Source organism: Mchenga conophoros, linkage group LG13 (assembly GCF_057382185.1).
Source record: "Mchenga conophoros isolate Kocher_MC1m ecotype Shallow Benthic linkage group LG13, M_conophoros_male_GT1.1, whole genome shotgun sequence".
Classification (NCBI taxonomy): Eukaryota; Metazoa; Chordata; class Actinopteri; order Cichliformes; family Cichlidae; genus Mchenga; species Mchenga conophoros.
The window spans coordinates 18,613,101-18,641,066 of record NC_140538.1 but is presented as its reverse complement, the minus strand read 5'-3'; the positions used below and the strand labels follow the sequence as shown (position 1 = coordinate 18,641,066).

The 27,966-nt window shown below is 40.9% G+C and overlaps 1 protein-coding gene across 6 annotated transcripts; it reads left to right on the top strand.

Moving 5' to 3' along the window:
* Nucleotides 1-23: 23 nt before the first annotated feature.
* Nucleotides 24-26,818, top strand: ptpn20 (protein tyrosine phosphatase non-receptor type 20). Of its 6 annotated transcripts, none has more exons than XM_085296955.1 (47): nt 24-294; nt 2,411-2,558; nt 2,771-2,934; nt 3,668-3,733; nt 3,825-4,004; nt 4,162-4,237; nt 4,634-4,714; nt 4,940-5,015; nt 5,256-5,409; nt 5,675-5,746; nt 5,940-6,114; nt 6,326-6,461; nt 6,577-6,715; nt 6,812-6,964; nt 7,230-7,415; nt 7,530-7,692; nt 8,045-8,312; nt 8,397-8,476; nt 8,918-8,995; nt 9,110-9,217; nt 9,356-9,472; nt 9,596-9,804; nt 10,363-10,464; nt 10,731-10,824; nt 11,358-11,443; nt 11,913-12,084; nt 12,496-12,707; nt 14,598-14,696; nt 14,787-15,268; nt 15,438-16,014; nt 17,231-17,401; nt 17,496-17,670; nt 17,759-17,969; nt 18,049-18,086; nt 18,341-18,427; nt 19,119-19,180; nt 19,477-19,638; nt 19,726-19,975; nt 20,789-20,895; nt 21,955-22,037; nt 22,447-22,556; nt 22,698-22,846; nt 23,024-23,114; nt 23,735-24,069; nt 24,159-24,374; nt 24,679-24,741; nt 24,828-26,818. In XM_085296955.1, exons 2-47 carry the CDS (start codon nt 2,435-2,437, stop codon nt 24,936-24,938), a joined length of 7,050 nt encoding a protein of 2,349 aa, XP_085153081.1. In that variant the 5' UTR covers nt 24-294; nt 2,411-2,434; the 3' UTR covers nt 24,939-26,818. The 6 variants fall into 6 exon arrangements, 4 of the variants coding, with proteins under 4 accessions (XP_085153081.1, XP_085153080.1, XP_085153082.1 ...); XM_085296954.1 differs by having other exon boundaries at nt 22,447-22,583; XR_014894841.1 differs by lacking the exons at nt 22,698-22,846; nt 23,024-23,114; nt 23,735-24,069; ... (1 more) ...; nt 24,679-24,741; nt 24,828-26,818 and having other exon boundaries at nt 20,789-20,887; nt 22,447-22,512.
* Nucleotides 26,819-27,966: the final 1,148 nt, after the last annotated feature.

Sequence of the window (27,966 nt, the reverse complement as noted above, 5' to 3'; positions counted from 1 at the left end):
GTCAAACCGCGGGGCTAATCCAATCAAGTGTTTAAAGACGAGACGCCAAGAATAGCGCCAATTACAGTAAAAAGTTTCAGATCTTCAGCGTGGTGAGTGTGGTAATAGTGCAAATGAATGGGGCACCATGTATAGTTAATGTCATTGATGAATTGCCTGCCAGAACCGAGCAGCCTTCACAGCGAGGACATCAAAACAACAATGCGATGATCACGAGGATTACTTTGAATCCCTGGGAGTATTGAAGATAATACTAAGGATCAGACCGCTGACACAGGTTACATATGGTACCAGGTAACGCTCTTTATCAATTCATTTTACACTGCTGTTTGCCACATGTGTGATACTGGTGTCTTCATATTTTAATTACATTTTATTGATTGCAGATTTGAGAAGATATCTAATCTGCTTTAGGCACAAACCCCAGAGATACAGCCACAAGACTGTAAAGAGAACGAACTATAAAATGTGTAGCTGTGATGTTGAGGCCTGTAAGGACAAAAATGGTCTGGGTGAAAATGGTTGTATGTTATAGACTGCTTATGCTGTAATCACAACAAACAATCACTCACCATGATAGCTTTACGCCCACTGTATCATACTTTCGATTCACATTACTGGAAGGTAGGGTTTATTCTCACCTTGTAGCCAGAAAGAAGGTTGCATGAGACCTAGATCCTTGAAGAAGCGTGATGTCCTAAATTCCCCAGAATATATCGCAGCATTTGGATGTGAATCTACATCAAGTGTCTGTCTGCTTCATGATTAAGTAAGAATGTTTTACTAACAGTGTAGGAAGGCTAGTCATCTAGTGGTTCATTAAATCATAGTATGTTCTGTATCTTAGTCCAAACATAATGTATGAAGGACAAAACACTGTGTTTGCACGCTCCAATTATAATGAGTTTAAATGAATGTCTATATGTTCTACAATTATAATGTAATTATCATTGTCTGCACGGGAATATAGATGTTCTAATAGAAACTGAAAGTTTGATGTTGATGGTGAGTTCACATACTTGACCTAGACCATCAGCAGATCCATGTTGTTGTATGTACAGCATGATTCCCTTACAGTTTCCTCACAAATTTAGTAACACATAAAACTATTGTTGCTATAACTACCATCCAATAACCAGGTTTTTCTTCAGGCTCCAGTAGCAGTGTGCCTCTTTACAAAAGTTACTCTAATAGCTCTACAGAAGCACAGTTGCTGAACTTTTACTGAAGACTAGATCGGTGGGGGTACAGACAAATTTCATACTTTTAAGGTTCATTCAAAGCACCCTTCTGTAATCTGCAGCAGGATGATTCTATGATCTCATCGATGTAATTTTACAGTTGTATCATTTTAGATTTTAAACCTCATAGCCTTACAATTTGATTAGAGTATTTGTTTTTTGCTACCGAATTTAATCTTGTAAGCCAAGGATAAGTTCAGTTTAAGAGGGAGATTTAATCAGGTCTAAAGTAATTAGGTTGGTTTGTATCTGTAGAAACAAGCCTATTATATTACTGCTTTGAAAGATTTAGACTAACTTAGAGTCACACTAAAACCAATCGATCTGGTAGAATAAGAGGCCGGGTGATCAGGTTATACTGGACTTAATCATTCACCAATAACAACCAGATTCTGCCATTGGCCACTGAGAAAACTCAGTTTAACCTTTAGCTTTGGGAAAATCAACATGTCTGTTTTACTCACAGTGTTATTCCTCATGTTTTCATAGAAAGCAAGTAAGACTGTTTATCCATTTGAGACCACCCATAAGCGTCATTACTTGTTTTTATCACAGTCGTCCCAAACAATGGCAAGTTTAGGTCCAGTCCAACTGGATGTTCATCTATATAAAATAGTAAACTGCTCAGCAACCACCATAATGCTCAAAGTAAGAAAAATACATCTATATGCAGCACTCAAAGTGCTGTATATAGATGTGGTAACTGCATAGTATGTAACAAACTAACTTGGGATAATGACACACTTGCTTTGGTGCAAGAATGAAAGCTTCCTCAGGACTGCCCCCAGGTCAGAGAAAAGCCAATTAGTAGATGGGAGTGGCAGAGAAAGTGACAGGCAGTAAGATCAAAGCACTAAAGTAGTCTGAATCAGTGAAAAGGATTTTTGTGTTTATGAAATGTCCCAGAATCTCTTACAGCTCTCCCTCTAAAGTCAAAAATATTGAGGGAAATATATAATAAGTCTGGCATAAAGAATAACAACTAAGTGTCATGTGTGCATGTCTTACTTTCACATACAGCCTCTTGTACATACCTGATTTGCATGTAAAGCGAGGAAAATTAACCCTCTCTTTAGAATATTACTATCAAAAATGCCTATAATGAGTCGCAATTTGCATATGTAACGGTGTGTATTATGCATATGTTCTCCGTGTGCATTCCCCCTCAGGTGCATACGTGGAGTGTGTGCAGAATGAGCAGCACGTTTGTTACATTAGCTGAAGTACTGGAGGCACGAGGGGGACCTCTGCTGGAGGAGGAGGTCTGGTCCTTGCTGCTGGGCACTGCAGAGTCTTTAGTGGATGTCTCTTATAAGGGTAAAGCATTTAGGACCCTCCCCACCTCACTCCCTGTTATTTTAGCCTCACATACATCATGCCTTATAACGCCACGACCATACTATCATGTTGCGCCAGTGGAAAATCTATGAAACCATTTAAACATATCGTGCATTCTTGCTTCCCTCAGTGGGACTTTAGTGTAAAACTACAGTAAAGCCGATAGTACATAAATGTTTCCTTTTTTTCAGGTCAAAACAATATGTGCAGTATCATAAGCCCCACCTCCTTGCTGCTGTCAGCCACTGGTACCTTAGCATTTAAGAACTGTGGCCTATCAGATGAGGTTTCCACATTCGCCGCTCCGGAGATGCTGCAGGGCCGTGCCAGCTCAACCAAACCTGCCACAGAGAGGGTCAGTGCGCGTGTTTTCGTACCCGTATCTCACGTGAAAGTGGAAGGCAGATTTCTCAAATAGTGCAGAGTACTAGAGCCTGTAGCTTTACAGCTTATTAGCAACTTTAAACTCTGCAGTGACTTCGCGACGTTAAGAATCAATCCAGACATAAACTGATGTGTCTCTTTCATTGAGTGGAAAATCTTAGGATGTCTGGAGCTGAAGGTCGAATAAGGTGTAAGTGCGCCATCTAGTGGCTGAAGAAAGAGAATCACGACCTGAAATCTGCACTTGTGAGCCTTACGTGTGTACATTGTCCAAAAAAGTAACTATTAAAAACAAATTATAATGTGAAAATGATCATACATTTATATATATAACAATATTTCGTATTTGAAAAACCACTATATAGAATTCATGTTCAAGAAATATGCCTTAAAACTCCAAAAAAGAAAGCACAATGTGTTGTTGCCTGCTCCCTTTTGCTTCAGTAATCTGCATTTCTATTTTATACATCCAGTATATGGCATACCCCCGATTTAATCAATCATGCTTGAAATAGATTTATTTTTATTGTTTTAAAGATTCTCTGTGCAAACCAGCTCACGTTGATCTACTGTATCTATCTTGTTCTTACTCTTACTTGCTTCTTACTGGAAAAACTTCACTCTCATTCATATATAAGTATCGTCACTATTATAACACATTATGAAGGAATGCAAAAGTAAACCTGGTTTTATCTGTTGCATAGATGCTGGTGTATTCACTGGGTATGACTCTCTACTGGTCAGTTGATTTTCACCTACCTCAAAATCAGGTAGTAGCCCCTTATATAAAATCATCAGTTATTTTCTCATTAACCATCACAACTCAGCTGTTGTAATTATTATTTAAATTCTCACTTTCAGCCGGTTCAGTTGAGTGACCATCTAAACAGCCTCCTCCTCAGCATGTGTGAGGACCTGTCTCACCGCCGGGTAAACCTCAACTCCATCCTGGAAGCCTGCGAATCCCAGCTCAAAGCCTCCATCCTGCTGCCCCCCGCCAAAGTCATCAGGCAGCTGGTGGAGGAGGTTTTTCATGAATCAGTGAGTCGGAAAAAAAAGACTTTCTACACTAAGGTCATGTCTGATGATATTTTATGTTCTCATCAGCCTATTCTGTGTGTGAAATTAATGCCATACTGTGCACTAATGAAAAAAAAAAGAAAGTGTCTGTGAATAGCAGGGGTTCTTTTTCCTCCAGATGGACCAGACATCTCTGCCAGACAGCAATGTCCCTCTGAGCGGCAGAAGTCTGATGATCAGAGAAAGACTTCATGGTGAGCGTGATACAGTTGAGATAAATGTTTGATTTAAACTAGGTCCATACAACACACACATAAAAAGCTGAGTCATTTCATTTAATTTCTAAATAATCCTAATGCGTCCTAAATAAATTTGACCTTTAAGAGGTGTCATCTACATATTTCCTGGACGTAGCTGCAGTCACTGTTGGTTTGACTCAAGACTGAACACCGGACAACAGGATTAAAATCTTAACCTAAAGCAAGCCCAGGATTAGGATCCTGCGAGAGCCAGTAATCAGATACTGAGCGAGATGCTCCAAGCTAAAACCTCCTGCAGGTCTGTCCAAACATCTTAGTGTCTCAGGGCAGCAGAGACAAAGAACCAGATTAAACATTGCTGTCATCTTTTATTTCTTACCTGGATGACAGGAAAGAGAGGGCCATTTTCAGACTTCAGCGAAGGAAGTGCTGAAGGTAGAAGATATTCAACGGACTCTGACTCAAAGTCAGGTATGCGTTTCGTTTGGCTGAAACCAAATCCTGAACAGAAGTCACAGGATGTCTTTCAAAGAAGTTTGTTTCATGTCAAAATGCATCACTTTAGTGTCTGGATGTAATCCTTGAATTATGCATGCTTTTATGTTTTGTATCTATTTTTGTTTAATGCATTTTACAGTCAGAACATATATATGTGTACTATTTAAAAAACAACAACATTTTTAATATGTTTTATAGGGAGTTTACCTCAAAGACCATGGAGACAAAGACCGAGAAGCTCTCCCACATCGTTGTACCAATCTTCTTTAGAAAGGCATGTATATATGCATGCATATATACACACCATCACTGGACCTTCTACCAAGAGTGTAGAAGGATGCTATCTGTGCATTCATGTCAGCACAGATAAATCTTTCCGCTCCTCATTTCCCCCGTCCTTATTGTCTGTACTGACTTTGAGGGGATCTGACATTTTCTCGTTGTTTGACTTTTCCAACTCGCCTGCACAACCATTACACAATCTGTCCTTCCCCACCCACCTCTCTCCCTTCAGAATCCCTCGTGGGGTTCGTCACAGGGACAGCAATTGCAGTTGGCTCGGTAGGAGTCCCCATCACGACATCTCTCCGAAGACATCAGGCAGATCTCACAGTCCTTCCATCACATTCAGCGACTCCTCGCTTAGTCTGAGCCAGAGAAAATCTAAGGTAAGCTCAGAAACGAACTTGAATGTATCAGTGACATAAGTCAAGTGAAATGTTTTTGCAGGGCACGGAGTAAACGGGCATGCTGTGGATCTGTGTGCATGTAGCTGTATTAGAATGACAGTGAACTGTAGAGTAGTCAGTGCAGGTGAACTAAAATCTCTGTATACAGTTGATCATTTAGTGAGGAATGACAACCTGTCAGATGTATTCCAGCTAATAATATATACATATTATTTTTTTTTGTTTAATTAATTTTATTTTCCAGGCATTGGGTCCCGAGTTCGTCAGAATGCCAGATGAGCAACAAATTGTTCTTGAGCTTCCAGGATCTATTGTGGTAAATGAATAATCTCGGCTCACTTGCCTTGCCCATAAGCAATTTCGGTTTACACTTCTGTTTGCTCCTATTCTTTTAGCTTTTCCTTTCTCGCATGCTGAACTGTGTCTATTTGCATAATTGCATGTATAGTATTTGTATATGTATGTACATGTACGTGTGTGTCTGTGTGTTTTGTGTGTACACGCCACAGTCCAGAAAGGGCCGTTCATGTTCGTCTCAGAGAGAAGTGACTGTTGTGATGCCTAATGGACAGTACGTGGTGGTTCGCTGTGATATTAAGTCCAGAGCAAGAGATGTGTTTGACATGGTGGTCGCGCACGCAAACTTGGTGGAACACTTTTACTTTGGTCTTGCCTTCCTAGATGGTAAGAGCCCATAATAAATAGGACCTGATCTATCTTGAGTGCACTGGTTGTGAGAAAGGATTGACAGTAAAAAAAATATTTGAATATGTAATTTATCTGAATACCTTTCCAGAAAAAACTGAAATGACTTTGAATCTGTCTTTCCGCAACTGGATGTTTTAGTCACTTCAGACAAATGTGGCTAAAGAAGCTTTTCTTTGGCATTCTGCAGATGATGAATATTTCTTTTTGGAACATGAAACAAAAATCTCCAAAGTTGCCCCTGACAGTTGGAAAAAAGGGCAGATATCATCCTTTTTGGTGTTTCTTCGAGTCAAATTTTTTGTTGATGATATCTCCTTCATTCTGTAAGTGCTGCAGTGGTTTCACGATTAACTCATATGCGGGAAGCTCATTTTCAGAAATGTATTTAGTTAAACCCACTGTTGCCTTTTTTCTTCTTTTTTTGTTCCTCCTTCCTAGGCACAAACTGACTCGTCACCAGTACTACTTACAGCTGCGTAAGGATATCTTGGAGGACAGGCTTTACTGTAATGAGGAGACAGGCTTATTCCTGGCTGCTCTTGCGCTGCAGGCTGAGTTTGGTGATTACATGTCAGAGGTACAGAGGACATAACAATCATGTTTGCAGCATGTCTTTAAGGAGCAGCATTATCTGTCAGTGTGTATCCTCATCCTTTTTGTGTCTCTTTTTTAGTTATATGGCAAGAACTATTACCAACCAGAGCACTATGTGTCCAAGAGGATGCTTGAGAAGCTTGCCCTGCCCAGCGTCAAGGAAGAGTTGCCAAGACTACATGCAAGTCATGCACAGATGCTGCCAGAAGAGGCAGAAATGGAGTACCTAAAGGTAACCACACTAATAATGCATTTATTCCCACACATGTACACAGACTCGTTTAAAAAGTAGCTTATATTGTCCTTTAGTTACTGTATGTATGCTATAGTCATAAGTCTCGGTGAACTTTTTTATTACTACTACTATTTTTTTTTTTAATTTGACAGTTTTACTGTCCTGCTTAGTTTATAAATACATGTATATATGAGAGTTAGGATCAAGAGCTAAACTCCCAGATTTTGAGTCCCACAAAATCTGAAAACCATGTGCACATCAGATTGCACAGCAGCTACCAGAGTATGGAGTTATGTTCCACCGTGTGGGGCGAGAGAAAAGGTCGGTGGTTGGAGAGTTGGTCTTGGGAGTCTGTGCCAAAGGAATCATCGTGTACGAGATGAAGAACCACGTCCGGACTGTTACCAGACGCTTCCTCTGGAGGGAAACTGACTCCATATCCACTGGGGTAAAAAAATATGGCCTTTCAGTCAGACTTTGCTAAGCTGTGTAAGACATTACTTTGCAGAGGTAGTATTGCTATGAAGCTCAGAGGAACTAAATAATGATTTATGTCTTTCAGCGGCGTAAACTGATTATAGAGTGTGGTGGCCCCAGTGGGAAAAAGCATGGTTTTGTAACGGAAAGCTCAAAAATAGCACAATACCTCCTGAACCTTTGCTCAGCACAGCACAAGTTTCACAGCGAGATGACGTCACGACAGCTAAACCACACCTTAATCCCAGGTGGGAATATTTTGATTGTTTAAAATTTAAACTGCACAAAAAAAAAAGAGAAATCAGACTAAGAGCTCTTCTCTGTCCAGCCTGATCCCAATTAAGACTTTAAAATGTGTTTGTTTTTTCTTCTCTCACTGGATAGGATAACTTGTCTTAGATTGATTGATTGTTTTCTCATTTCTTCTGGAGATGGGATTGGTAGGAAAAACTGATCATATTTATTCCTAAATGGAGAAAGAAATGAGTACTGTGAGCAAAAAATATTGTTTCAGGGTTTAGCAGTGCTAATATTAAAAAAAAGGTTTTAACCAAGTATAACAAAGAGCAAGCAGCACCTGATTCTACTTTGTTTCTCCAGATGAAAACATGGAAAAGTACATATCCGCCTACAGGGGTCGTAACCTGAACTTAAGGCGGATATCCTGCTCAGAGGGCATGTTGAACCATGTAGGATTGGCGCCCGGTCAACCAGACTCCCTGTCCAAGTCCTGTGACGACCTGACTGCCAAATTGGAGGCTCGGCTCCGCCAACAGAGAGAGATGAGGAGAGAGATGAGTAGAGAGCTGAACAAGGATCTGCCCGAAACGGGAGACCTCAGGGATGTAAAAGAGCGACAGTGTTGGAGGTAGCCCTTAATAATGAGTTTCATGTTATTATCACAAAAATATAGGTGGATTTAGCTAAATGTTACCGTGAACATATGTTGTAGTACGCCAGAGCTTCTTCCCAGGATGATGTCCAGTATGTCACTACAGAAGCAGGACTCTGATGCCTCATCCTCCATTCGAGGTGAGCTGACAAATAAAATATAAATACAACAAGTCTTTGAGTAACACACTAAATCAGCATGGAGCACCTGACATCTGTTTGGTAGCCTCTAAGTCATATTAGGTTTTTGAAATTTGATGGTCACAGAGTTAAAGTAGAGTGACAGTCTGGTTGTCTGGCTGACATTGTCCCCTCACAACAATAGTTCTTCTTCTTTTCAGTAGGGGCTCTCCTATGTGGAGTCCACATGTTTTCTTCATGTGTTTAGATCTAATTCCAGATATGTTGATTTGAACATTTCTAAAGTGCGTACAAGTCTTAATGTTTTGGTCTGTTTATGACCTAAACCCACACCATACATTTGACCTGCCCCTGTGACCCAGTGCACAATAACGAGGCAAACAAAGTATATAAATAGTTTACTGCTGCCTGTTTATCATATTAAAAACATACGTTTTGCAGTTGATACACCAACCCGGACCCCACCAGAGAGAGAGATAGTCTGCGTGACCCTGAAGAAAGATCCCAAACTGGGCTTTGGTGAGTTTATTAGCTCAGATTTAGCTGAGAGAGATAAAATTCCTGGTATAACAACAACAGCAACAACAAGTGATTCTTTAGTAAAAGTCTTCATATTCTCTGCTCCTGTTTCAGGCTTTGTGATAGTGGGAGAGGACAATACAGGCAAACTTGACCTTGGGATCTTCATTGCTTCCATTGTGCCTGATGGCCCTGCAGAGAAAGATGGACGAATTAAACCAGGTGCAAAGTTCAAACGATGCAGATTAAAAATATAGATACGGGATGAAAATGTATAATAAAATATCTAGAGCAAGATACACAATTAGATTGGACGTGATCTGTCATAAGGACTTGAAGGTGATTTGCTGATTTTTCCAGGTGGACGTCTCATCTCACTAAATAAGACTAGTTTGGAAGGAGTGACATTCAGTGATGCTGCTGCCATCTTACAGAGCAGCCCCGATGAGGTGGAGCTCATTGTGTCCCAGCCTAAGCGTAAGATCGGCCCACTGCTTTCTCCGTCCATCCTTCAAATATTTATAAATTATTATCAGATCATACTGTGCAGAGTAGTAGTTATTTCATGGTTTTAATGCCACCTGGTTGTTTTCCTCTCAGAGTCACTGAAGGACAGACAAAGTTCTTTGAGTCAGAGTACTCTTGGATTAGCGTTGGAGAGGAACTTTGGGTCACAGACTACCCTGAGTAGCACAGAGTACCGTCCCGGAGTGGAGGAACTCGAGGATGTCATCACATTGTCCAGCATGGCAACTCCAAAACACAACAGGAAGCTTCACATTCCTGTGGTGCGAATACACGATGCCCAGGTTAGAACCAGTGCTCAGAAGACAGCGGTTAGAGACGATTGACTTTACTGTTTTTAAAAGAAGCAATGCTGTCAAAGCTGATATTAGAGTCCAATGCCAACTGATAAACAGATTAAGTGCTCACATTAATTGGATAAAACTAAGAGATGTCATCATTCACAGGATTCAGAAGTGTCCCAAAGATATGCCCTCATTCATTCCTTTCTTTTTTAGGAACACTTTAACGATCTATTTATTTTCAGTTCAGTACAGATGTTAAATTATTTCAAAGTCATTATAACTGCAACATTTACACTGTTACCTATAATATTATAGGCTGCAGACACTTAATTTAAACTTGCATACATTTACAGAATTGTTTTGAATAACTGCCACATTTTGCAAAAGTCTCAAGTAACAAGTACGAACACTCTAAATCAAAATGTTTTTTAATTTCACATTTTACTTGCAGAAATAACCTCTAAACATTACAATACATTTTCATGTTACTGTATGTAATTTTTCATGAAATCATTTCTTGTAATCTAACATTAATCCTCTGTTCTGCGTCTTTTTCAGGACATTTACTCTCGGTCGCCCTCTATCTTGAGCCTTAAAACAGGCGAGCGGTTTGTAGTGGAGCTGAAGAAAAGCAGTGGAAGCCTTGGCATCAGTGTTGCTGTGAGTGAAATGTTTTAATGAAGAGTGCTTTCCTCATTTTCTCTAGTTGTAAAAGAAAGTAGAGTTTGGTTTCTTTACGGAATCATTTTTGAAGAAAAATCATTTTGGATAAGGAAGCTGTAAAAATACAATATGTTCTTGATATGATGTCAAATACTTTATCTTGACTTACTGAATTTGAATTGATATGAATCATATAAACTTTGTAAGATCACTGCTTTACTGTCAGCCAAATGAATTTCCTCTTTTTTTCTGTCTTGCCAAAGGGAGGAATTAACACTAATGTGCATGATGGAGGCATTTACATCAAGAGTCTGGTGCCTGGAGGTGCTGCTGAGCAGGATGGTCGCATTCAAATTGGTAATCTTTTAATTTGGAAGTAGAAGATATGATCAGGTGTTGAAAAAGGTAAAGGGTTATAAAAAAATAAATGATTAAAATGTGCAGGATCCATATCAAACTTCTAAATTCTGGATAAATTCTAAGTTTATCAGTTGTTACATTGTAATTATATCCTTAATAACAGTCCCCCTAACATCATCATCATCATCGCAGCATTATAAAGTATGAATCTGACACAAAAGTTCTTAAGCTTCCATATGCAGCATATTACATAAGTGACTGTGTATTGAACAGTAAGATAATAAAAGTCTAAACCCCAAAGATCATAAAAATGTATTTGAGAAATTATATTATAAAACATTTGCTGTTGCTGTTATTTACATTTTGTAAACCTCTGTGCTGTGACTTGTTTCGTGCCTCAGTGAGCAGGAGAGACTTTAAAGTTTGGTGATATGTCATCACACATATACACACACACGCACACACATCGCAAACCGTTTCGGTTCGGATGCTGCTAATGATGATGAGGTTTGTGTTTGTGCGTATGACAGGTGACAGACTGCTGGAGGTTGACAGGTCCAACCTGAGGGGCGTGACTCACCATCAAGCTGTCGAGTTCCTGAAGAGGACTGGGGAGGTATACATACACGGGCATGAACACTTGCTCATGCAATGAAACACAATCACACACACAAATGTTCTCGTTTGCTGATATGATTACATTAATATCAGTGCTAAGTGACTGTCCTTCACAGAGGTTACATATTTCTTCATCTCTTTAAATCCATGTTTTTGTGATCCATGATGATAATCCTTCCCTAATGAGTCTGTTTTAGTTAAATTAACTTAAATATAAAACCATAAAAGTTAACATAATGACAAAAGCACTAAAGTCCAAACTATTGAATTCACTATTACAAGGACTTGACCTGACTCTTTAGACCTTTCCACCATAACCTTTTTTAAGGAAGCGTTATTCACAGTGAAAAAATGGCAGGAACCAGTGCTGCTACACATTATTCTCTGTTCCCGCTGTGACGCTATTTGTTCAATTAAATTTATCAAGCATATTAAGGGGAAGTATGTGCGTCATCTGCTCCCTATAGGTGGTGAGCCTGCTGCTCGAGAGGGAGCCCACAGTAATTCTGGAGCCTAGACCTGACTCGCCCTGCCCTACCTTGGTCCACAGTGCATCACACACACAGCCCCTCAGGACTGAAGTCTCCATGGAAACGACCTTGAGTGGTCGAGCCAAGGACTACAGCTTTGTAACGGATGGTGAGAGGGGAGACGAAGGGGCATTTACCCTCGTAATAAAAAAGAAAAGATAGACAGTGTCAGGGACACACACTCATGCACACATGGCCCAGAGGTGACTGTGAGTCATCTGACAGCTACATTGTGGTTGCTGTCAGAGTCATCTAGGGCTGATGCCGCCTCAGTCCCTTGGGATTGCATCCACTGAAACCTTAAAGCTTCCTGTTCGCTGGCACGTAGCCTTCCCTTCTTTACTGGTAATAGTAGGAAAAAAAGTCAAATAAATTGGGAAAAATGTATTACCAAATAATAATTACAGAAAAGAAATATACATGCATTTGTGACACTGAATTGAAAAATGTTCTTAGCACGTTGCTAAAGATCATAATTCACATGTTAATGCTCAAGTGTTTCCTTTCATCTCGTTCGTAGAAAACACACGTGAGGTGGTGCTGAGGAAGAGCTTGTCTGGCCTCGGCTTCAGCTTTTATATCTCCCAGCTGCACTCAGGACCAGACCGCAGCAGCGTGGTCCGCATCAAACGTCTGTTCCCAGGTCAGCCAGCGCAGGAAAGTGGCCTGCTGCGGGAAGGAGACATCATCCTGACTGTCAACAAAGAGCCTCTCAAGAATCTTCCCTATCAGGTAGAATTTATATGTTTATATCAGATAGTGTATTTTTTGTTTAGTTTGTTTTTTATTTCTTATATTTATAAGAGGACAAGAATGTGTGTGGACAATTGGACCATAAGAAGCTAAAAAGCAAAATAAACCTGTTTGCAAAATAGCCAATGTAGCCTTAAAACTGTGTAAACCTGTGGAAGAACAATGGATAATCATGAATGGACTGCCGAGTGTATAAGTAACACAAGTGACCTTGTTCTCTCTCAAGTCTCATTCACTTCATTGTTTCACTAATCCTTTAATCTTGTACCACTTGAAATAGAAAGCAGTTTGTGTCATTGTGCTTGTGTCATTTAATCTTCTCTGTACTGCCAAGAAGTTACAATGGTATTAGCAGCGTTGCTTTTACACATATGTTGGTCAGATATCTGTGCACATTTTACACTCAACAAAAATATAAACGCAACACCTTTGTTACTGCTCCCATTCCCCACGGGATGGACGTAGAGACCTAAAATTCATTCCAGATACACAATATAACCATCCCTCCCAAACAGTGGTCACAAATCAGTCCAAGAACTGGGACATTCTCAGCTGCCATCTGCCCTGAACAATGTGAACCATGATTCATCCGTGAAGCGCACACCTCTCCAACGTGCCAGACGCCATCGAATGTGAGCATTTGCCCACACAAGTCTGTTACGGCGACGAGCTGGAGTCAGGTCAAGACCCCGATGAGGACGACGGGCATGCAGTTGAGCGTCCCTGAGACGGTTTCTGACAGTTTGTGCAGAAATTGTTTGGTTGTGCAAACCAATTGTTCCAGCAGCTGTCTGGGTGGCTGGTCTCAGACGATCTTGGAGGTGAACCTGCTGGATGTGGAGGTCCTGGGCTGGTGTGGTTACACGAGGTCTGCGGTTGTGAGGCCAGTTGGATGTGCTGCCATATTCTCTGAAACGCCTGTGGAGACGGCTTATGGTTGAGAAATGAACATTCAATGCACGGGCGACAGATCTGGTTGACATTCCTGCTGTCAGCATGCCAATTGCACGCTCCCTCATTGCTTGTGGCATCTGTGGCATTTTGCTGTGAGACAAAACTGCACATTCCAGGGTGGCCTTTTGTTGTGGGCAGTCTGAGGTACACCTGTGCACTACTCATGATGTCAGATCAGCATCCTGATGTGGCACACCTGTGAGGTGGGATGGATTATCTCAATATAGCAGATGTGCCCACTACCACACATTTGGACTGATTTGTGACCACTGTTTGGGAGGGATGGTTATATTGTGTATCTGGAATGAATTTTAGGTCTCTACGTCCATCCCATGGGGAATGGGAGCAGTAACAAAGGTGTTGTGTTTATATTTTTGTTGAGTGTAAGTCTGTCTCATTGTCAAGGGTTGACAATTTGTTCAAACACAGTAAGAGAGAAATGAGACACTGGCAGACCGACTCAGAGTTTCAAAGACGTGCGCACGGGTGAGAGTCTCTGAGTAGACTAACACACCGAGCACCGTTTACTCGCTTTATTTATAAGGCAAAATGGGTTACATAATACTTCCTCTTTCAACTGAAGAGGGGAGAGCTCAGGCATTGTCTTAGCTATCTAACTTCTGCACACAAACTGAAAAACAACGACACAGCAGTATTCATGCTTATCTGACATCGCAGACACTGAAGTAAAGAATGCATGTATATATCCTGTCTTTGTCAAACATCTCACACACTTAAGCAAGGAATACATTGTGTTCTTTTCAACAGTAAGCTTTACCGTGTGAAAATATATAAACACTTGATTATAAGGCATACTTGTTTCTACTTGATTATACTTTAATGATTTAACTAAAATAAAAATTCTCTTAACACTCATTTTTAACCAATTCAAAGTTTCTTTTCTGTTTGTCTCAGAGGGTTTTGCTTTTGCTACGTGGTGCTCCTTCTGAGGTTCATCTGCTGATCTGCCGACCTGGACCAGGAGCACTGAATGATGGAGATAATAACTCACTGGTGAGCTAATATACTCATGAATCACTGTAAATCCAGTCCCAAGGCAGACATTTTTAGACAAACCATTGTACTTTCTGTCTGACTCTACAGACTCTTACATCCCTCCGTGATGCTCGATCGCGGTCTCTGGACATCAGGTTGGGGGAGGACTACAGCGAGCTCCTCAAAAAGCCCTCCAACCAGGAGGAGGAGCCGACCAGCAAAACAGAGAAAAACTCAGAACTTCCTGCAGCTTCACAACTCCCAGAGAGCCAGGAGGATCTCAAGGCAGAAGTGCAGACACAACAGACTCCACCATCTTCCCCTCGCTCACCTCCTTCACCAACATCACCTACATCTCCTCCTTCACCAGTCTCGCCAGCATCACCTGCCTCACCTACCTCGCCTGGCTCTGGGTCTCCACCTGCTCCAACAGAGGCCCAACTAGCTGCTGGGAAGCTCGAGCAACAAAAGGAAGCAGAAGCAGAAAAGAAGAGCAAAGATGTGGAGGAGGAGGATGCAACAACCTCAAGCTCTACTGTGATGCTTATTGATGTCTGTCCTAAGACTGGCTCCAACTCTGTGTATACCAGGTAATGTTTCAGATGCCAGCTGTCATGTGTTGATGTGCATGTTGTGTGGTTATTTTCAAAACTCGTGCAGATGTCTTTTATCAGGACAGAGTTTTATTGTTAGGATGAACATGAACATTTGGCTTAATTTTAAGTAGACTACAAAATAAATGTTTTTTTTAATCGGCAGTGGAGTCAGAGAGGAGGCAGATGGAAGTGTCACCTATTGCCTCATGGGAAATGGACTCACTATCATGGCAGATGAAGAGTACCTGACCATCAGCTCCACACTGGAGCCTCCTCACATGCTTCCCACCGCTAGCACTCAAACAGCCAACTTTAGCTCTCAAACATCAAGTAGCTTGCAGTATCCACACCCCAACCCCACCACCTTTGCCCTCAACCTCTTATCTGACACCCCCACCACTTGTTCCCTGGCACATCCCTCCCAGCCACTCACAACACAGCCCCCTAAAACCAAGCACCACCCAATCCAGCAGGGGCTTCTTCCAAGTCACTACAAAGCCATGTCCAAGATCAGCCGCCCCATGGTGCCCCCACCTCAACCTCCACCACTGACCCCTATCACAGCTCAGATTATCTCTGTGGCTCCCTGTCCTAGTCCACCTCCCCCAGTGCTGCCCCCCACACTGCTGCCCCCGGCTGCTCCGATCCAATTTAGAGAAGAACCAGAAAAGAAAGAAAAGGAATACAAAGATTATGATGATGACGAATATGATGAGGAAGAGGAAGAGAGTCGAAGAAAGGCAAGTCGATGATGTTCTATTTTTATGCCACTGCTTAAATTTAGCTGTGTTTTCATCAATATTAGTTTGCCTGCTAGTTTTCCATTAAGTTTTTTGAAGAGAACCATCACTGGACTTTTGAGAGATTAATGTTTTCCCATTCTTGTCTAATAGCTAGCTGCTCAACAGTCCAGAGTCTTATTTTGTATTTTTATGTCTTATGTTGTTCATTTTTTCAACTGGTGAAAGGTCAGGCCGGTTCAGCGCCTCGGTTCTTCTACTGTTATAATAGCTGCAGTATGGTGTTTAGCATCGTCTTGCTGAAATATGCAGGGTCTTCCCTAATAAAGAGGTGTTCTGGATGGGATCGTATGTTGCTCTAAAATCTGTATATACCTTTCAGCATTGATGGTGCCTTTCCAAATATGCAAGGTGCCAGTTCCATAGGCACTAATGTAACCCTAAACCAACGGAGATGCAGGCTTTTGAACTCAGTGCCAATAACAAGCTGTATGGTCCCTCATAAGACATCTAGAGGAGATGGTGGTGTTTCTGTATCATGTTCATATATGTAAGCTTGAATTTACATTCTGGATTCACAGAGGATGATTCTGGAAGCGTTCCTGAGCCTATGGAGCAGGCTGCATTAAAAACAGGAACGACAGTCAGCTCTGTTTTTAATGCAGTGCTACTCTGCCCTATACTATGAAGACAGTTTGACATACCCCGGGTATCTTTCCATTCTGGATTCACTAACATTGGCAATCAGGATAAGCAGTTACATCACGCTGTTTATCGACTGGCTAAGTTAACCCAGGGTCTCCCCTCTATGTTAAAATCAAAGGGCTGGTGTTGGCAGCATCTGACCAACCTAAAAGGCATGGATCATATGATTCTTCTTCCAAAGAAAAAGATCCCTGTGAGTGCCACCTACTCATTATCAGAAGAAATTGTGATAAAAATCTCCAAAAAACATTAAAATATAAAAAGCGTCGCCACAGATTCTCTGAACCTCTGCATCTCTAAGATTATCTTTATATACTCTTTATATACATGTTACTGACCTGGTGCTAATGAACCTTATTAGTGTCAAATGTTCCTCCAGGTGTTTCTTTTTAGGACCACTGACTTTTGAAGCTTTTTATATCCCCCACACAAACTTTTGCCACTGCCATCAAATTAAAAAATTTCTTGTTTTCTTCTTAAAATCATGACCTTCTAATTTCTATTCTCACAGGGATTGGTTAAAGAATTTGAGCTGTCAGTGGTTCTGACTAAGTCCAGAAGTGGAAGCTTTGGGTTCACCATCACTCGAAGCAAACTAGACAACTGCTACTACATACAGGAAATATTGGACAATCCAGCCAAGGCAGATGGACGACTCAGGGCAGGAGACAGGCTCGTCACAGTATGCACCAAAACTTGCGCCTGCACATTTAAAGTAATCATTAAGCGTGTCCTGTTGATATGACAACTGTTCTTTGTCTGTCATCTTTTACCAGGTAAATGGCCACGATGTTACCAGTGTGGCAGATGACGTTGCCATGACTATTCTCAGGTCATCTCCAAGGAGACTGAGTATGACAATAGGTAGAGCAGTGAGCAACCTGGTGGCTCCACCCTCTTGTGACAGCCTGCCTGATATTGTCCTACACAAGACACCTTCAGGACAGCTGGGTGGGACTTTATATAAACTTCGACTTACGGCATAGAAGCACATCAGTCATATATTATTTGAATTAATCTCTGTGCGTGCCCTTTCCAGGAATAAAGCTGACAGGTGGCATTGGTAGTAAATGGCAGGGCATCTACTGTCTGGAGGTGGTGCCAGGTTCCCCTGCCAGCGAGGAGGGTAGTGTCCAACCCAATGACAAGATCCTGTACATCTGTGGAAGGTGCACGCTGGGAATGACACTAGAGGATGCAGTCAAAGCTTGTGAGATCGCTCCACGTAAAGTGAAACTAAAAGTCATCAGGTATTAATGGTTCGAGAGATAATGTTTTTAGTGTTTGCCTCTCTTTCTTTGAATGAGTCTGTTCTTGTGTCTGTTACAGAGAAGAGCAGCCAGTGACCCCCAGGGGTAAGTGGAACGGTAAGTGCTTCCAAAGAATTTATGGCATGACTTCACTTGATCGGGACTCCAAGGACAGCTAAACAGGATAGTTTGGTTTCTATGCAGTATATGCAATGATGCATTGCTTAGAAACCAAATATGTTTGCGCTCAACAATGATAATTTAGGTTCAATCATTACCAGAAAACCTTAAAATTCTGGGAAGCAAAACAATTACTTGTGTGTAATGCAAAGGTATTTTTTAGTGTTTGATCTCTTTGTTTTCTTTGACAGGTCTGTTTGACTGGAAAAAGGACAGGAAGTCCTTTGCTCGTTTTGAAGAGCCAGTATCCCCAGAGAAAGACTCTCCTACTGAAGATGGTGAGTTTTTTTCTTTCTCGCATTCATTTATTTCTCTTTTTGCTTCTTCCAAACTCTTTTCATCATCAGCACAGTAACTAGTTACCATTCATCCCTTTGACGGCTGTCCCATTGTCAGGGTGAAGCATGAGCTTGGTGCTGACAGATAGCTCTCTTTGCAGCTGTGTGTGCGTTTACATGTGTGTGATCTGAATGCTGACAGACAGATCCTGGGCTCTCACAGCAGGATTAATAATTAGCGAGCCTCTGGCCCTCCACTGGCGTATTGGACTGCAAGGCCAAAGGCGTCGCACACACATGCACACAGAGTCAGAATCATACAGCCAGTGGTCTATAGGGCAGGTATCTCAGTTGCCTGGTGACGGTGTATAAAGTGGAGAGGGTCAGTCTGAAAAGATCAGCTTTGTTTTGCTGTCATAGAAGAAATACACCGCTCAACACTTCTCTTTCAAAATGTCCGAAGAGGTGGGAGGTTGGTGTGTGTTGCTGTTTTTTCTCCAAGTGTCTTGTTTTGAAATTTATTTTGATGCAGAAGGTGGCATGGATGCAAATCGGTAGAGAAGGAAAGTTCCACTGCTGGTTTAGAGCCAAACTCCAGGAGTTCCCTTTGTTAAACTTGCTTGATGTTTTCTAAAAGCATAATAATATACATGTTAACTCTTTTTTTTGTCTGAATGGGCTTTTTTTTCAGCTGAAGCTGTGTATCAGACTGCTGGACAATTCAGATGTCTCTCTCTCGGCCAAGAACAGGATGTAAGTTTACTAGCAAATGTATTTTCTGTCCACTAGCCTGGTCTTTTCTCCTGTACACCTTCTGCTTTGCTTAAACAATTGTCCGTCTAAGGGGACACTGTAACATGAGTCTGCTGAGTGTCAATCTGTTAATGTATTCTCTATCTGTGTGTTTGACAAGCATTCTTTACTCTTCATTTATGTACACGACACAGTGGCAATTTATTAATGTAGAATACAATCTGGCCTTGTAAATACACAGCTATAAAACTGATAAGAGAATCTGTTTCCTTATTTCTCAATTCTTGTCTTCTTAGAATTGCATCATGCAAGTGGAGTTCACTAAACCAGAAGGAGGAGGTCTCGGTTTTGCATTGGTCGGGGGAACAAATGGCAGCATGCTCAGGGTGAGAGAAATTTGCTCAGGTGGAGTAGCTGAGCAGGACGGTCGCCTGAGAGTGGGAGATATTCTGTTAGAGGTAACAAAACAACGTATGTAATGCAAATAATTTTTTTTTACCTCCATAGTCAGGGGGAGGCTTTGATTTTCTTTGTGCCCATGCTAGGTGAATGGTGTGATTGTGTCTGGACTGAGCCACAGTAAGGTGGTGGAAATCCTGCGCAAAGCTGAAGGGACTGTGCAGCTCACCATCTGCAGAGACGTCCGGCCCCTGACCTACTCCGAGTCACCTACACCGCCCAACATGTCAGCTCAAACTGAAGCTATTTTAGCTGAGCAGCCTGCTCTTGTGTCCAACCCTGATAATTGCTCTTCACCTGACCTCATGCTGAACAGGCCAGTGGACCGTCCCCCTGGTATGCTCTCTGACAAATACATTTCCTAAGCTGCGCTAAATTTTATGGTAAAAGATGTAAAAATCCATATTTTGTGTCTAATTAGGCATAACTAGAATTAGAAATAGTATGTTTATAGTGCCTTACATATACATTAAGATCGCTTTGAAAACCAGATTTAGTGCCGTAAGATATACTTACAAATTGTCTCTGACTTTCACCTTACTACTGGATCATTCGTTGGTCATTAGAAGAAATCTAAAGCATAGTGGATCACATGTTCAGTCATCCCTTAAAATCTTGATGGTGTCCAGACTTTTACAACGTGTAGGTGGTACTTTGTTGACAGTCTACTCTCACACGTTTTTAAAAATATCATGCCACTTTCCAATCCCCTAATACCAGGCTATGATAGCTACTATGTTGTCATTACAACTCTATATTGAGACATAAAGTCAAATCCCTCGTTAACTCCTATTATTAGAGGCTCACACTTTCTTAGAGGGTTATTGGCAACACATTACAGCACAACTGTAGTGTCAAATAAGCTCATGCAAAGTCTTGAATAATGCCTAATGAAGGTATGGCTTGTAAAATTTGCCTAATAAAAACATTATTTCTAGCTCTGTGTAATTTGATACAAATACAGCCTCTTATGTCTTATTAGTTTACTCTAAAATAAAGTGTGGCCCCTTCTTATTATTAGGATTTGTAGAAAGCAGATGTTTAAAACAAGCTGTAGACTCAGAGAGATTTGTAATATTTCATTAACAAAAAGCGTGATTATTTTAATCTTGTTATTTGTTGACATTTTGTCTACATTTGCTGTTTTAGAGGCAACGTCAGACCCTGTGGTTAATGAAGCAGATGTTGTTCTAACATCGCCCCCTCCCTCACCTCACCTACTGACAGTTGTAACCGATGAGACTACAGGTAAACAGGTAATGTGGACACTAACAAGCATACAGAAGTGTGCAAAAGTCTTGAGCAACTTCTCATTTCTTTAAACTTTGCTTCAAAGTAGCCAGACTTTCTTGTAATTCTTAAAGTGGTCTTGAGCAATCGTTCTCCAGCTTTCTGAAGGCCTATCAGAGATTTCTTTGGACATTGGCTGCTTTTTTACTCATTTTCGCTCCAGTCCCTGTACCTGATCATGTTCAGCGGGATGTTTTTTGCATGTTAAGTCATTTAACCCTGACCTGTGAACCTTAAAAAGGTACCTAATCAAGGTTAACATGAGAGATACATCTCAGTTGATCTGTCTACTGTTTGCTGAAACTTGCCTAGAAATCGTCTTCAAGGAAGAATAAGTGTCACTCACCCATTCTTGAGGAAAGGGAACAGGGAGAAGAGTCAGAGCTTTGGAAAATTACACAAGAAGTGGACTGAAAATCTGTGGCAACAGGTCTTATGACATGATGAGTGCAAATTTGAACGTTTTGATTCAAAACTTTATCAGTGTGTACAAAGGAGGTCAGGAAAGAAGCACAGCAGAGGTTTACGGCCAACTGTAAAACGTGGTAAAGGTCCTGTCATTGTGGCTGCATTTCAGCTTTGGGGGTGTTGGGGGACGTACAATGCATTACCATTTAATACTACCTGGAAAGCGTCTGATTGGGAAAGGCTTTCTTTTTCAGCATGACCATTATCCCAAAAACAGAGAGAGTTCAGGCTGTGTTAAAGAATAAAAGTGGTGATACCAAATATTGACTTTCAAGCTCATTACAGTTGTACAAACTCTGTTTTTGTCTTGTATGCAGCATTTTCCATGTGTGGTTGCTCATGTTTCAATACCCGACTACACCTATTTCTCATTTTCCTAGTAAAATAAAAAGAAAAGACAGCCCAAGACTTTTGTACAGTACTGTATATAAACTAACTGCAACATTATTAACTATTAAAATTAAATCGTACCCTTCTTTACATCTTTACTAACATCTGCTGCTAACATCTTGCTCCTTCCCTCTGTTGCCTCCTCTGGCTTTTTGTCTGTGGAACAGGAGAGCTGTAACAGCACCCCTTCTCATCAAGCTTGCTGCCCATCCCTCAATGTCACTGACATGTTGCATGGAGCTTCTGAAAGGTAGTACTACTCTCTTGTATTGTCTACATATTTCGTGTCCTCTTCTTCAACCCCCCTCCTCCTGCATCTTTGTATGCTGGAGTACCAGCATTATCCATAAGGAGGCAGCAAAGAGCAATAAATAAAAGATGACTGTGGGATAAACGTTGACGCTTGTAAACTGTGATCCCCATTAGAAGAAAATGTCAGTTAGTGTAACAGCTAGGAAGTGTATAGTACTATTCCATGCAGGCTTAAAAAAAGAAAGGTACAGCAGTAGTAAAAATATATTTTAGCCTTTTGTTTATACTGTATTTTAGGTGGAAAAGGCGCAGGGAAAGGAAGCTCAGCCTTGCATGATTTCATCCCCTCCTACCGAAGACTAAAAATGGTCTGGTCTCACCCCTGCCCTGCCCCCTGACTCCCCCAGGAAACAAATTGTGAGCAAACTTTTGGACCACTCCTGCAAAGACATCCGGAAACCCCAGTCAGACGGCTGGAGCAGTGAAGATGATGACGACGATGTATTCAGCACCAAAGGTCAGGAAATGGCCTCATCCCAAACAGGTGCCTGTTTCTGTAGTACTGTAATGACAAGTCTGAGTTAAAATAGATAAATGTTTGCATTAAAGGGTTAAAGTGACCCTTTTCTCCACTTCTTTTAATCTATATTTTTCTCAGGCCCTCCCATAGTATCAGAGGAGGAACTGGCCAGTCTAGCTCTTATTACCCCTGCAAAGACCAGCCAGTACTCAGGCTCCAGAGTCAAAGCTCTCATCCAGATTCTCCAGCATCAACTGGACCAGCAGGAACTGGTCAAAGAGTTCATGGTTTGTGTGAACTACTGGATTCATAAAAAGGAAGTTATTATGTAACTTACTACAATATGGGTTCCACTGTGAAGCGGCAGACAAACATCCATGCTGTAGAAAATCAGCGTTTATTAAAATAAATAAAATGCATTATCTTAAGTTATTGTGGTTATTATGTCCATGTTTATACTTAAGGCTCTGGAGCATCTGAAGCCTTCTGACAACTGCCTAGTGGGAAAAGCTCCTGAGAACAGAGACAAGAACCGCTACAGAGACATCCTACCCTGTAAGTTGAGTGTAAAAATTTAATGTTATTATTTATTCAAACCTTGCACTTTTTATGTTCCCTTTTTTAGGGGTTCCATCTTTCTCGTTGATGGTTTAAAGCTCGTAAAAATGGATACTCAGGGACTTGGCATTCCATTGTTTCATTGTCTCACTTTAAGCTGACTCTAAAAAAGAAGGGAGTGAAGATGTTTGTGTACAACAGTTAAGCAATTTAATTTACACAGAACAAATTATTTCTCAATAACTCACTGGTACCACACTTATAATTTTCTCTGAGTCTGCCAAGTATGTGATGTTGTAATTATCTAGGATTTATATTTTTAATAAATGAAGGAGCATCAGGAACAAATAATATTACAAGCTGTGTTATCACCATGAATTCCAGAGGTTTGCTGTCTGATTTGTGATAGAATTAATCACTACCTCATAAACTCACAGTGTCTTCGACTTCTAAGTCAGATGCACCGCTCGCTCATCACGTCTGGTTTCAAAACATCGAGATGCTGGTGATAAAAATGCTCAAGTCAAGGCTTCATTAACCACTGAGTGGCTGTGGCTCAAACTCAAAAACACACCGAGACTATTTTTGCGTGTTATTTTTGCTCTTTCTTCCTTTAGACGACAAAACTCGTGTTGTGGTTGGAGAGAATCAGGACTATATCAATGCCAGCTACATCCGCATGCAAGTTGGCGATGAAGAGTTCTTCTACATCTCCTGTCAGGGCCCTTTACCTTCTACTGTGCAAACCTTCTGGCAGATGATCTGGGAAAATAAATCCGATGTCGTTTCCATGATGACCCAGGAAGTAGAGCGGGGAAGGATTAAATGTCACAAATACTGGCCAGAGAAGCTGGGTGTGCCTTTGGATGTAGGCAGGTACCAGCTTCACCTCGAGAACCAACAGTACCTGGAATACTTCCACATCAAGATCATCCGTATGGTGGAGAGTGAGGTGAGAGAGGGGCACTTTCTTTTCTGACTTACTGTAAAAAATGAATAAATACAAGTTTTGTGCAAATTTTTGATGAATTGCCATTCCAGACTGCCGAAACACATTTTGTTCGACACCTGAAGTTCACACACTGGCCTGACCACGGCGTGCCGCACTCCTCCGAGCAGCTGGTTCGCTTCATCCGCTACCTGAGGGCGGTGCACCATAAAGGGCCTGTCACTGTGCACTGCAGCGCTGGCATAGGACGTACAGGAGTTCTTATTTGTACTGACATCATCCTTAGCCTCATCGAGAATGATTTGCCTGTGAGTGGAATCCACTTTGATGGGTTTTCATTGGCATTTAGTGGTTTTAGTCATGCAACTGGCACAGTTCTATCACATTCCGGAAAAATAAAAAACAATTATCGGATAGACTGCTGTGAAATTTTTCACATAGGTCAGCAGGGGCAGATCCTACTATAACTGGCTATTCTTAAACCACCGCTGTGCCAAAGTGCAACCCAGCAGCACTAACATGGTTGCAGCCACTTCATTAATCACTGTTATTTGAAATAAAACATGCATGCATTTTCATCTGTACTTAACAGTTTTCTTTTTTTACCTTTAGATTAACGTAAGCAACATTGTGAAAGAGATGAGACTTCAGCGGCACGGGATGATTCAAACCAAGGTCAGTGCCAGCAGAAGGGTTAAAATTCAGGCTTTGGAATAGATGGTGAGCAAAATTAGACGTGTCCTTTGTCCCCCTTATTTCAGGAGCAATACCTTTTCTGCTACAAAGTCTGGTTGGAGGTTTTACAGGGGATTTTACAGCTTCACGGCAGCCAGTGGCAACCAGAAGACCCAAGAGACCACAAAGTAGTTTGAGAATGTTTCCACCATACCTGTAAGAAACAAGCTGTGAATGTTCGACCGCGTGCAGTCGCGCCCAGCAGAGCGATACGTTGATGATACAGTTTTCTTTGGCTTCCTTTAGTTTAGCTGGCTATAATATGCAATCTGTACTTCTCAGCTTTGCTACAATGATTTCAACTGACTTTGTCTGTGTATGTGTTCTTGGTGCTGTGATTATCTCACGTTATTTTAGATCACTGAGGTTGTTTTGCCTTTTCAGGTTTAGTGATTTGCCTTCTGTCTCAAACATTGTGTTTTTTTAAATCTAATCTTTTTTCTCCATGTTCTTTACATTTTTATGTTGCATGTTATTTTAAATCCGGTAATATTTACATCTTGGCAGTAATGTCATCAAAGTGCACAAGTGTAAGATCATCATACCAAAGTTAGTGTCTGTTTCAAACCTCGATGACTAGCGTTTGATTCAAGGTTGTGTTATCATTTCATTTAAGTGCATTTGTACCCTGCAGAAAAGGGTATTAGCAAAAGAACATTATTGATTGTCTTTAATTAATCATCTAAGGGAATGAAAAGCATTAAGTGCCTTGGAAAGATACGCATCACTTGTTCCATACTGACCCCAGCCCACTTGTCTGAAGCGGTCAGGGACGGAGGACAAGAAACAGATTTGAGAGCAGCTGATAGTGGTTGGAGTGAACGAGCAGCTTTTGGTCTGTTTGTAAGGTGGACTTTGGTTAATTCAAACCAGAGGAACATTACATCTCACCTTTTCGTTAAGTTGTAACTCTGAAACAGTGTGGTGTTCGCACACTGCCTTCCAGTCTTTTTTTCTTTTTAATTTGTGTGCTCATTTTATACAATATCTATCACAAAGAACATTTTATTAAACATTATCACAACTTGCTCATCCCAAATACAGATAAAGAATGACCCCACATAACAAATTTTTGAAAATTCATAAATTTTCAATTCACTATTTTGCTAAAATTTGAACTCTAAATATTCCCTTTTTTTTGTAAAATGTACAAAAATGATTTAGATGTAATTTAAATTATTAGTTGCTGGGCTATTACATGTAAGTTGTTACGTGATAGCATCGTTTCTCTGTATTCTTTGGCTATTTTAATACAAACTCAGCCAAAAATGCAAAAAATATTCCCAGGTTTACAAACTTTCCATTTTGCCACTTTAGATATTGTACAAAGCAACGGTCAAAGTCAAATCTAAAATGATTTCTAGCTGCTGGTTTGAACCTCAACCTTTGGATGTCACTGCTTGTGAGCTTTGTTCCTGTAGCTGCTAACAAACACACACCAGCTCTCTTATTGCATGCAGACTCTTACAGTACAGCCTGGAGTTTGACAAAATGACTTGAACATGATCAAAATGTGGAATGTAACAAAGCAATACTCCTGAGGAGGAGGGAAACTGAATGTCTGGATCGGTTACCCAGTTTTCCAAACTGTTTGGAGCATGTTGGTTAGACATATGCAGTACTGTACTTTTGCCATGTGGATGGCCATGCAGAGCCATCAGCCTCTGTACTGTGTATGAAACATCTTTTCACTCCACGCTGGTTGGTTGGTTTCCAACGATAGCTAACCCTCTGTTATGTGCAAGTTCGCGTTCTATTTGAAACTCGTTGATATATTTGAAAATGGTTATTCTTGAAAGAACAAAAGAAAAGCACATTTTGCATTCATCTGTGAAAATGCATCTTGTACAGTTAAGCAAGTGCTTATGCGTAGCATTGTGAAATATAATAACCTCTGATTGCACAACTGCTTATTTATGCTGAATTAATATCTTGTCACTGTACCAGCCACTATGTAACCAATAACTGAGAACAATGTAATACCTCTCTCTTTAATTAAAAGCTATTCTGAAGCTTGTTTGTGTGTTATACAACACATTTTACCCCTTGACTCCAAACACAACATAATTCAACTCGAATAACGGAACAAGGGCAGCAGATTGGGTTTTCCCTGATGGCACACACAGAACAGAGAGGCGGAGGCAACCCTAAATCTAACTTCACTGTGCCCCTTTTTCTACTTTTACTGCATGGTTTACTCCCTCTCGAGTTTTACTGCAGAGTAAATAAGCTGGTCTCACAGGGGTCTTTTGTGACAGCATGGAAATCCCTCGGAAAACGCTGCACACTCTGCGCACGTTTAAACCTGATGCTGGGGAAGCCACAGAGCAGATTTACTTGCTCGCCCTCTCTCCACTTTCTCAGCCGCTGCTCTTGTGTACGATATCTATACCAGATCCACTCACACACACACATACAATCCCCCAGTTACCCACCCCCATTCCTCCTATTTCTTTTCACTCCCCAGCTCAGACCTTCTTATTGCTATGAGTTATAGCAAAAACACCAGCAACTCAATTCAGTGTGTGTCATTTTATTAAATAGTCAGTTTCAAATTCAAACCACAACACAAGGCAGGAATTACTGACAGGCTCAAGGACTCAACACTGCCATTAAAATAAAGCTGCTGGGTCCTATTGTCATTGTGAAAACAGATGAGTTCAAGAAAAAGGGCCAAGGATCAAAGTGGGATATATTTTATGGAACACTTCTTAAGAGTTTGACAATACAGACATTTCAAACTGGGAACAAAAATGGTAGTAAATTCTTAACAGAGGCAATGAGTCAGAAAATGTGTTTAAAAGGCATAAAAATTTGAAGAAAACGGTAAATCTTGTGTTCTCACAGTGTAACACGGAAACAAGCCAGTTCACTTTCCACCTGTGTAGCATTTTTTTTTAAATGGACATAAGTTATGTACTGCAGCACATATACACACACAGACACACTTAACCATCCTCCTTTAAAGCTTCGCTGTCGCCTCATATTTCACCTCTGTGTATCTCTTCACACATTACATGGGGTGAAAACCTTAAATCAAGGCATTTAATGGATGATGCATCACTTTAAGTAATATGATTTTTTTTTAAATCTAATAAACAATTTACACACAAACATAGATTAAATAGAAGTGTAAAGTCATAATTTTTACTATAAATGATGTAG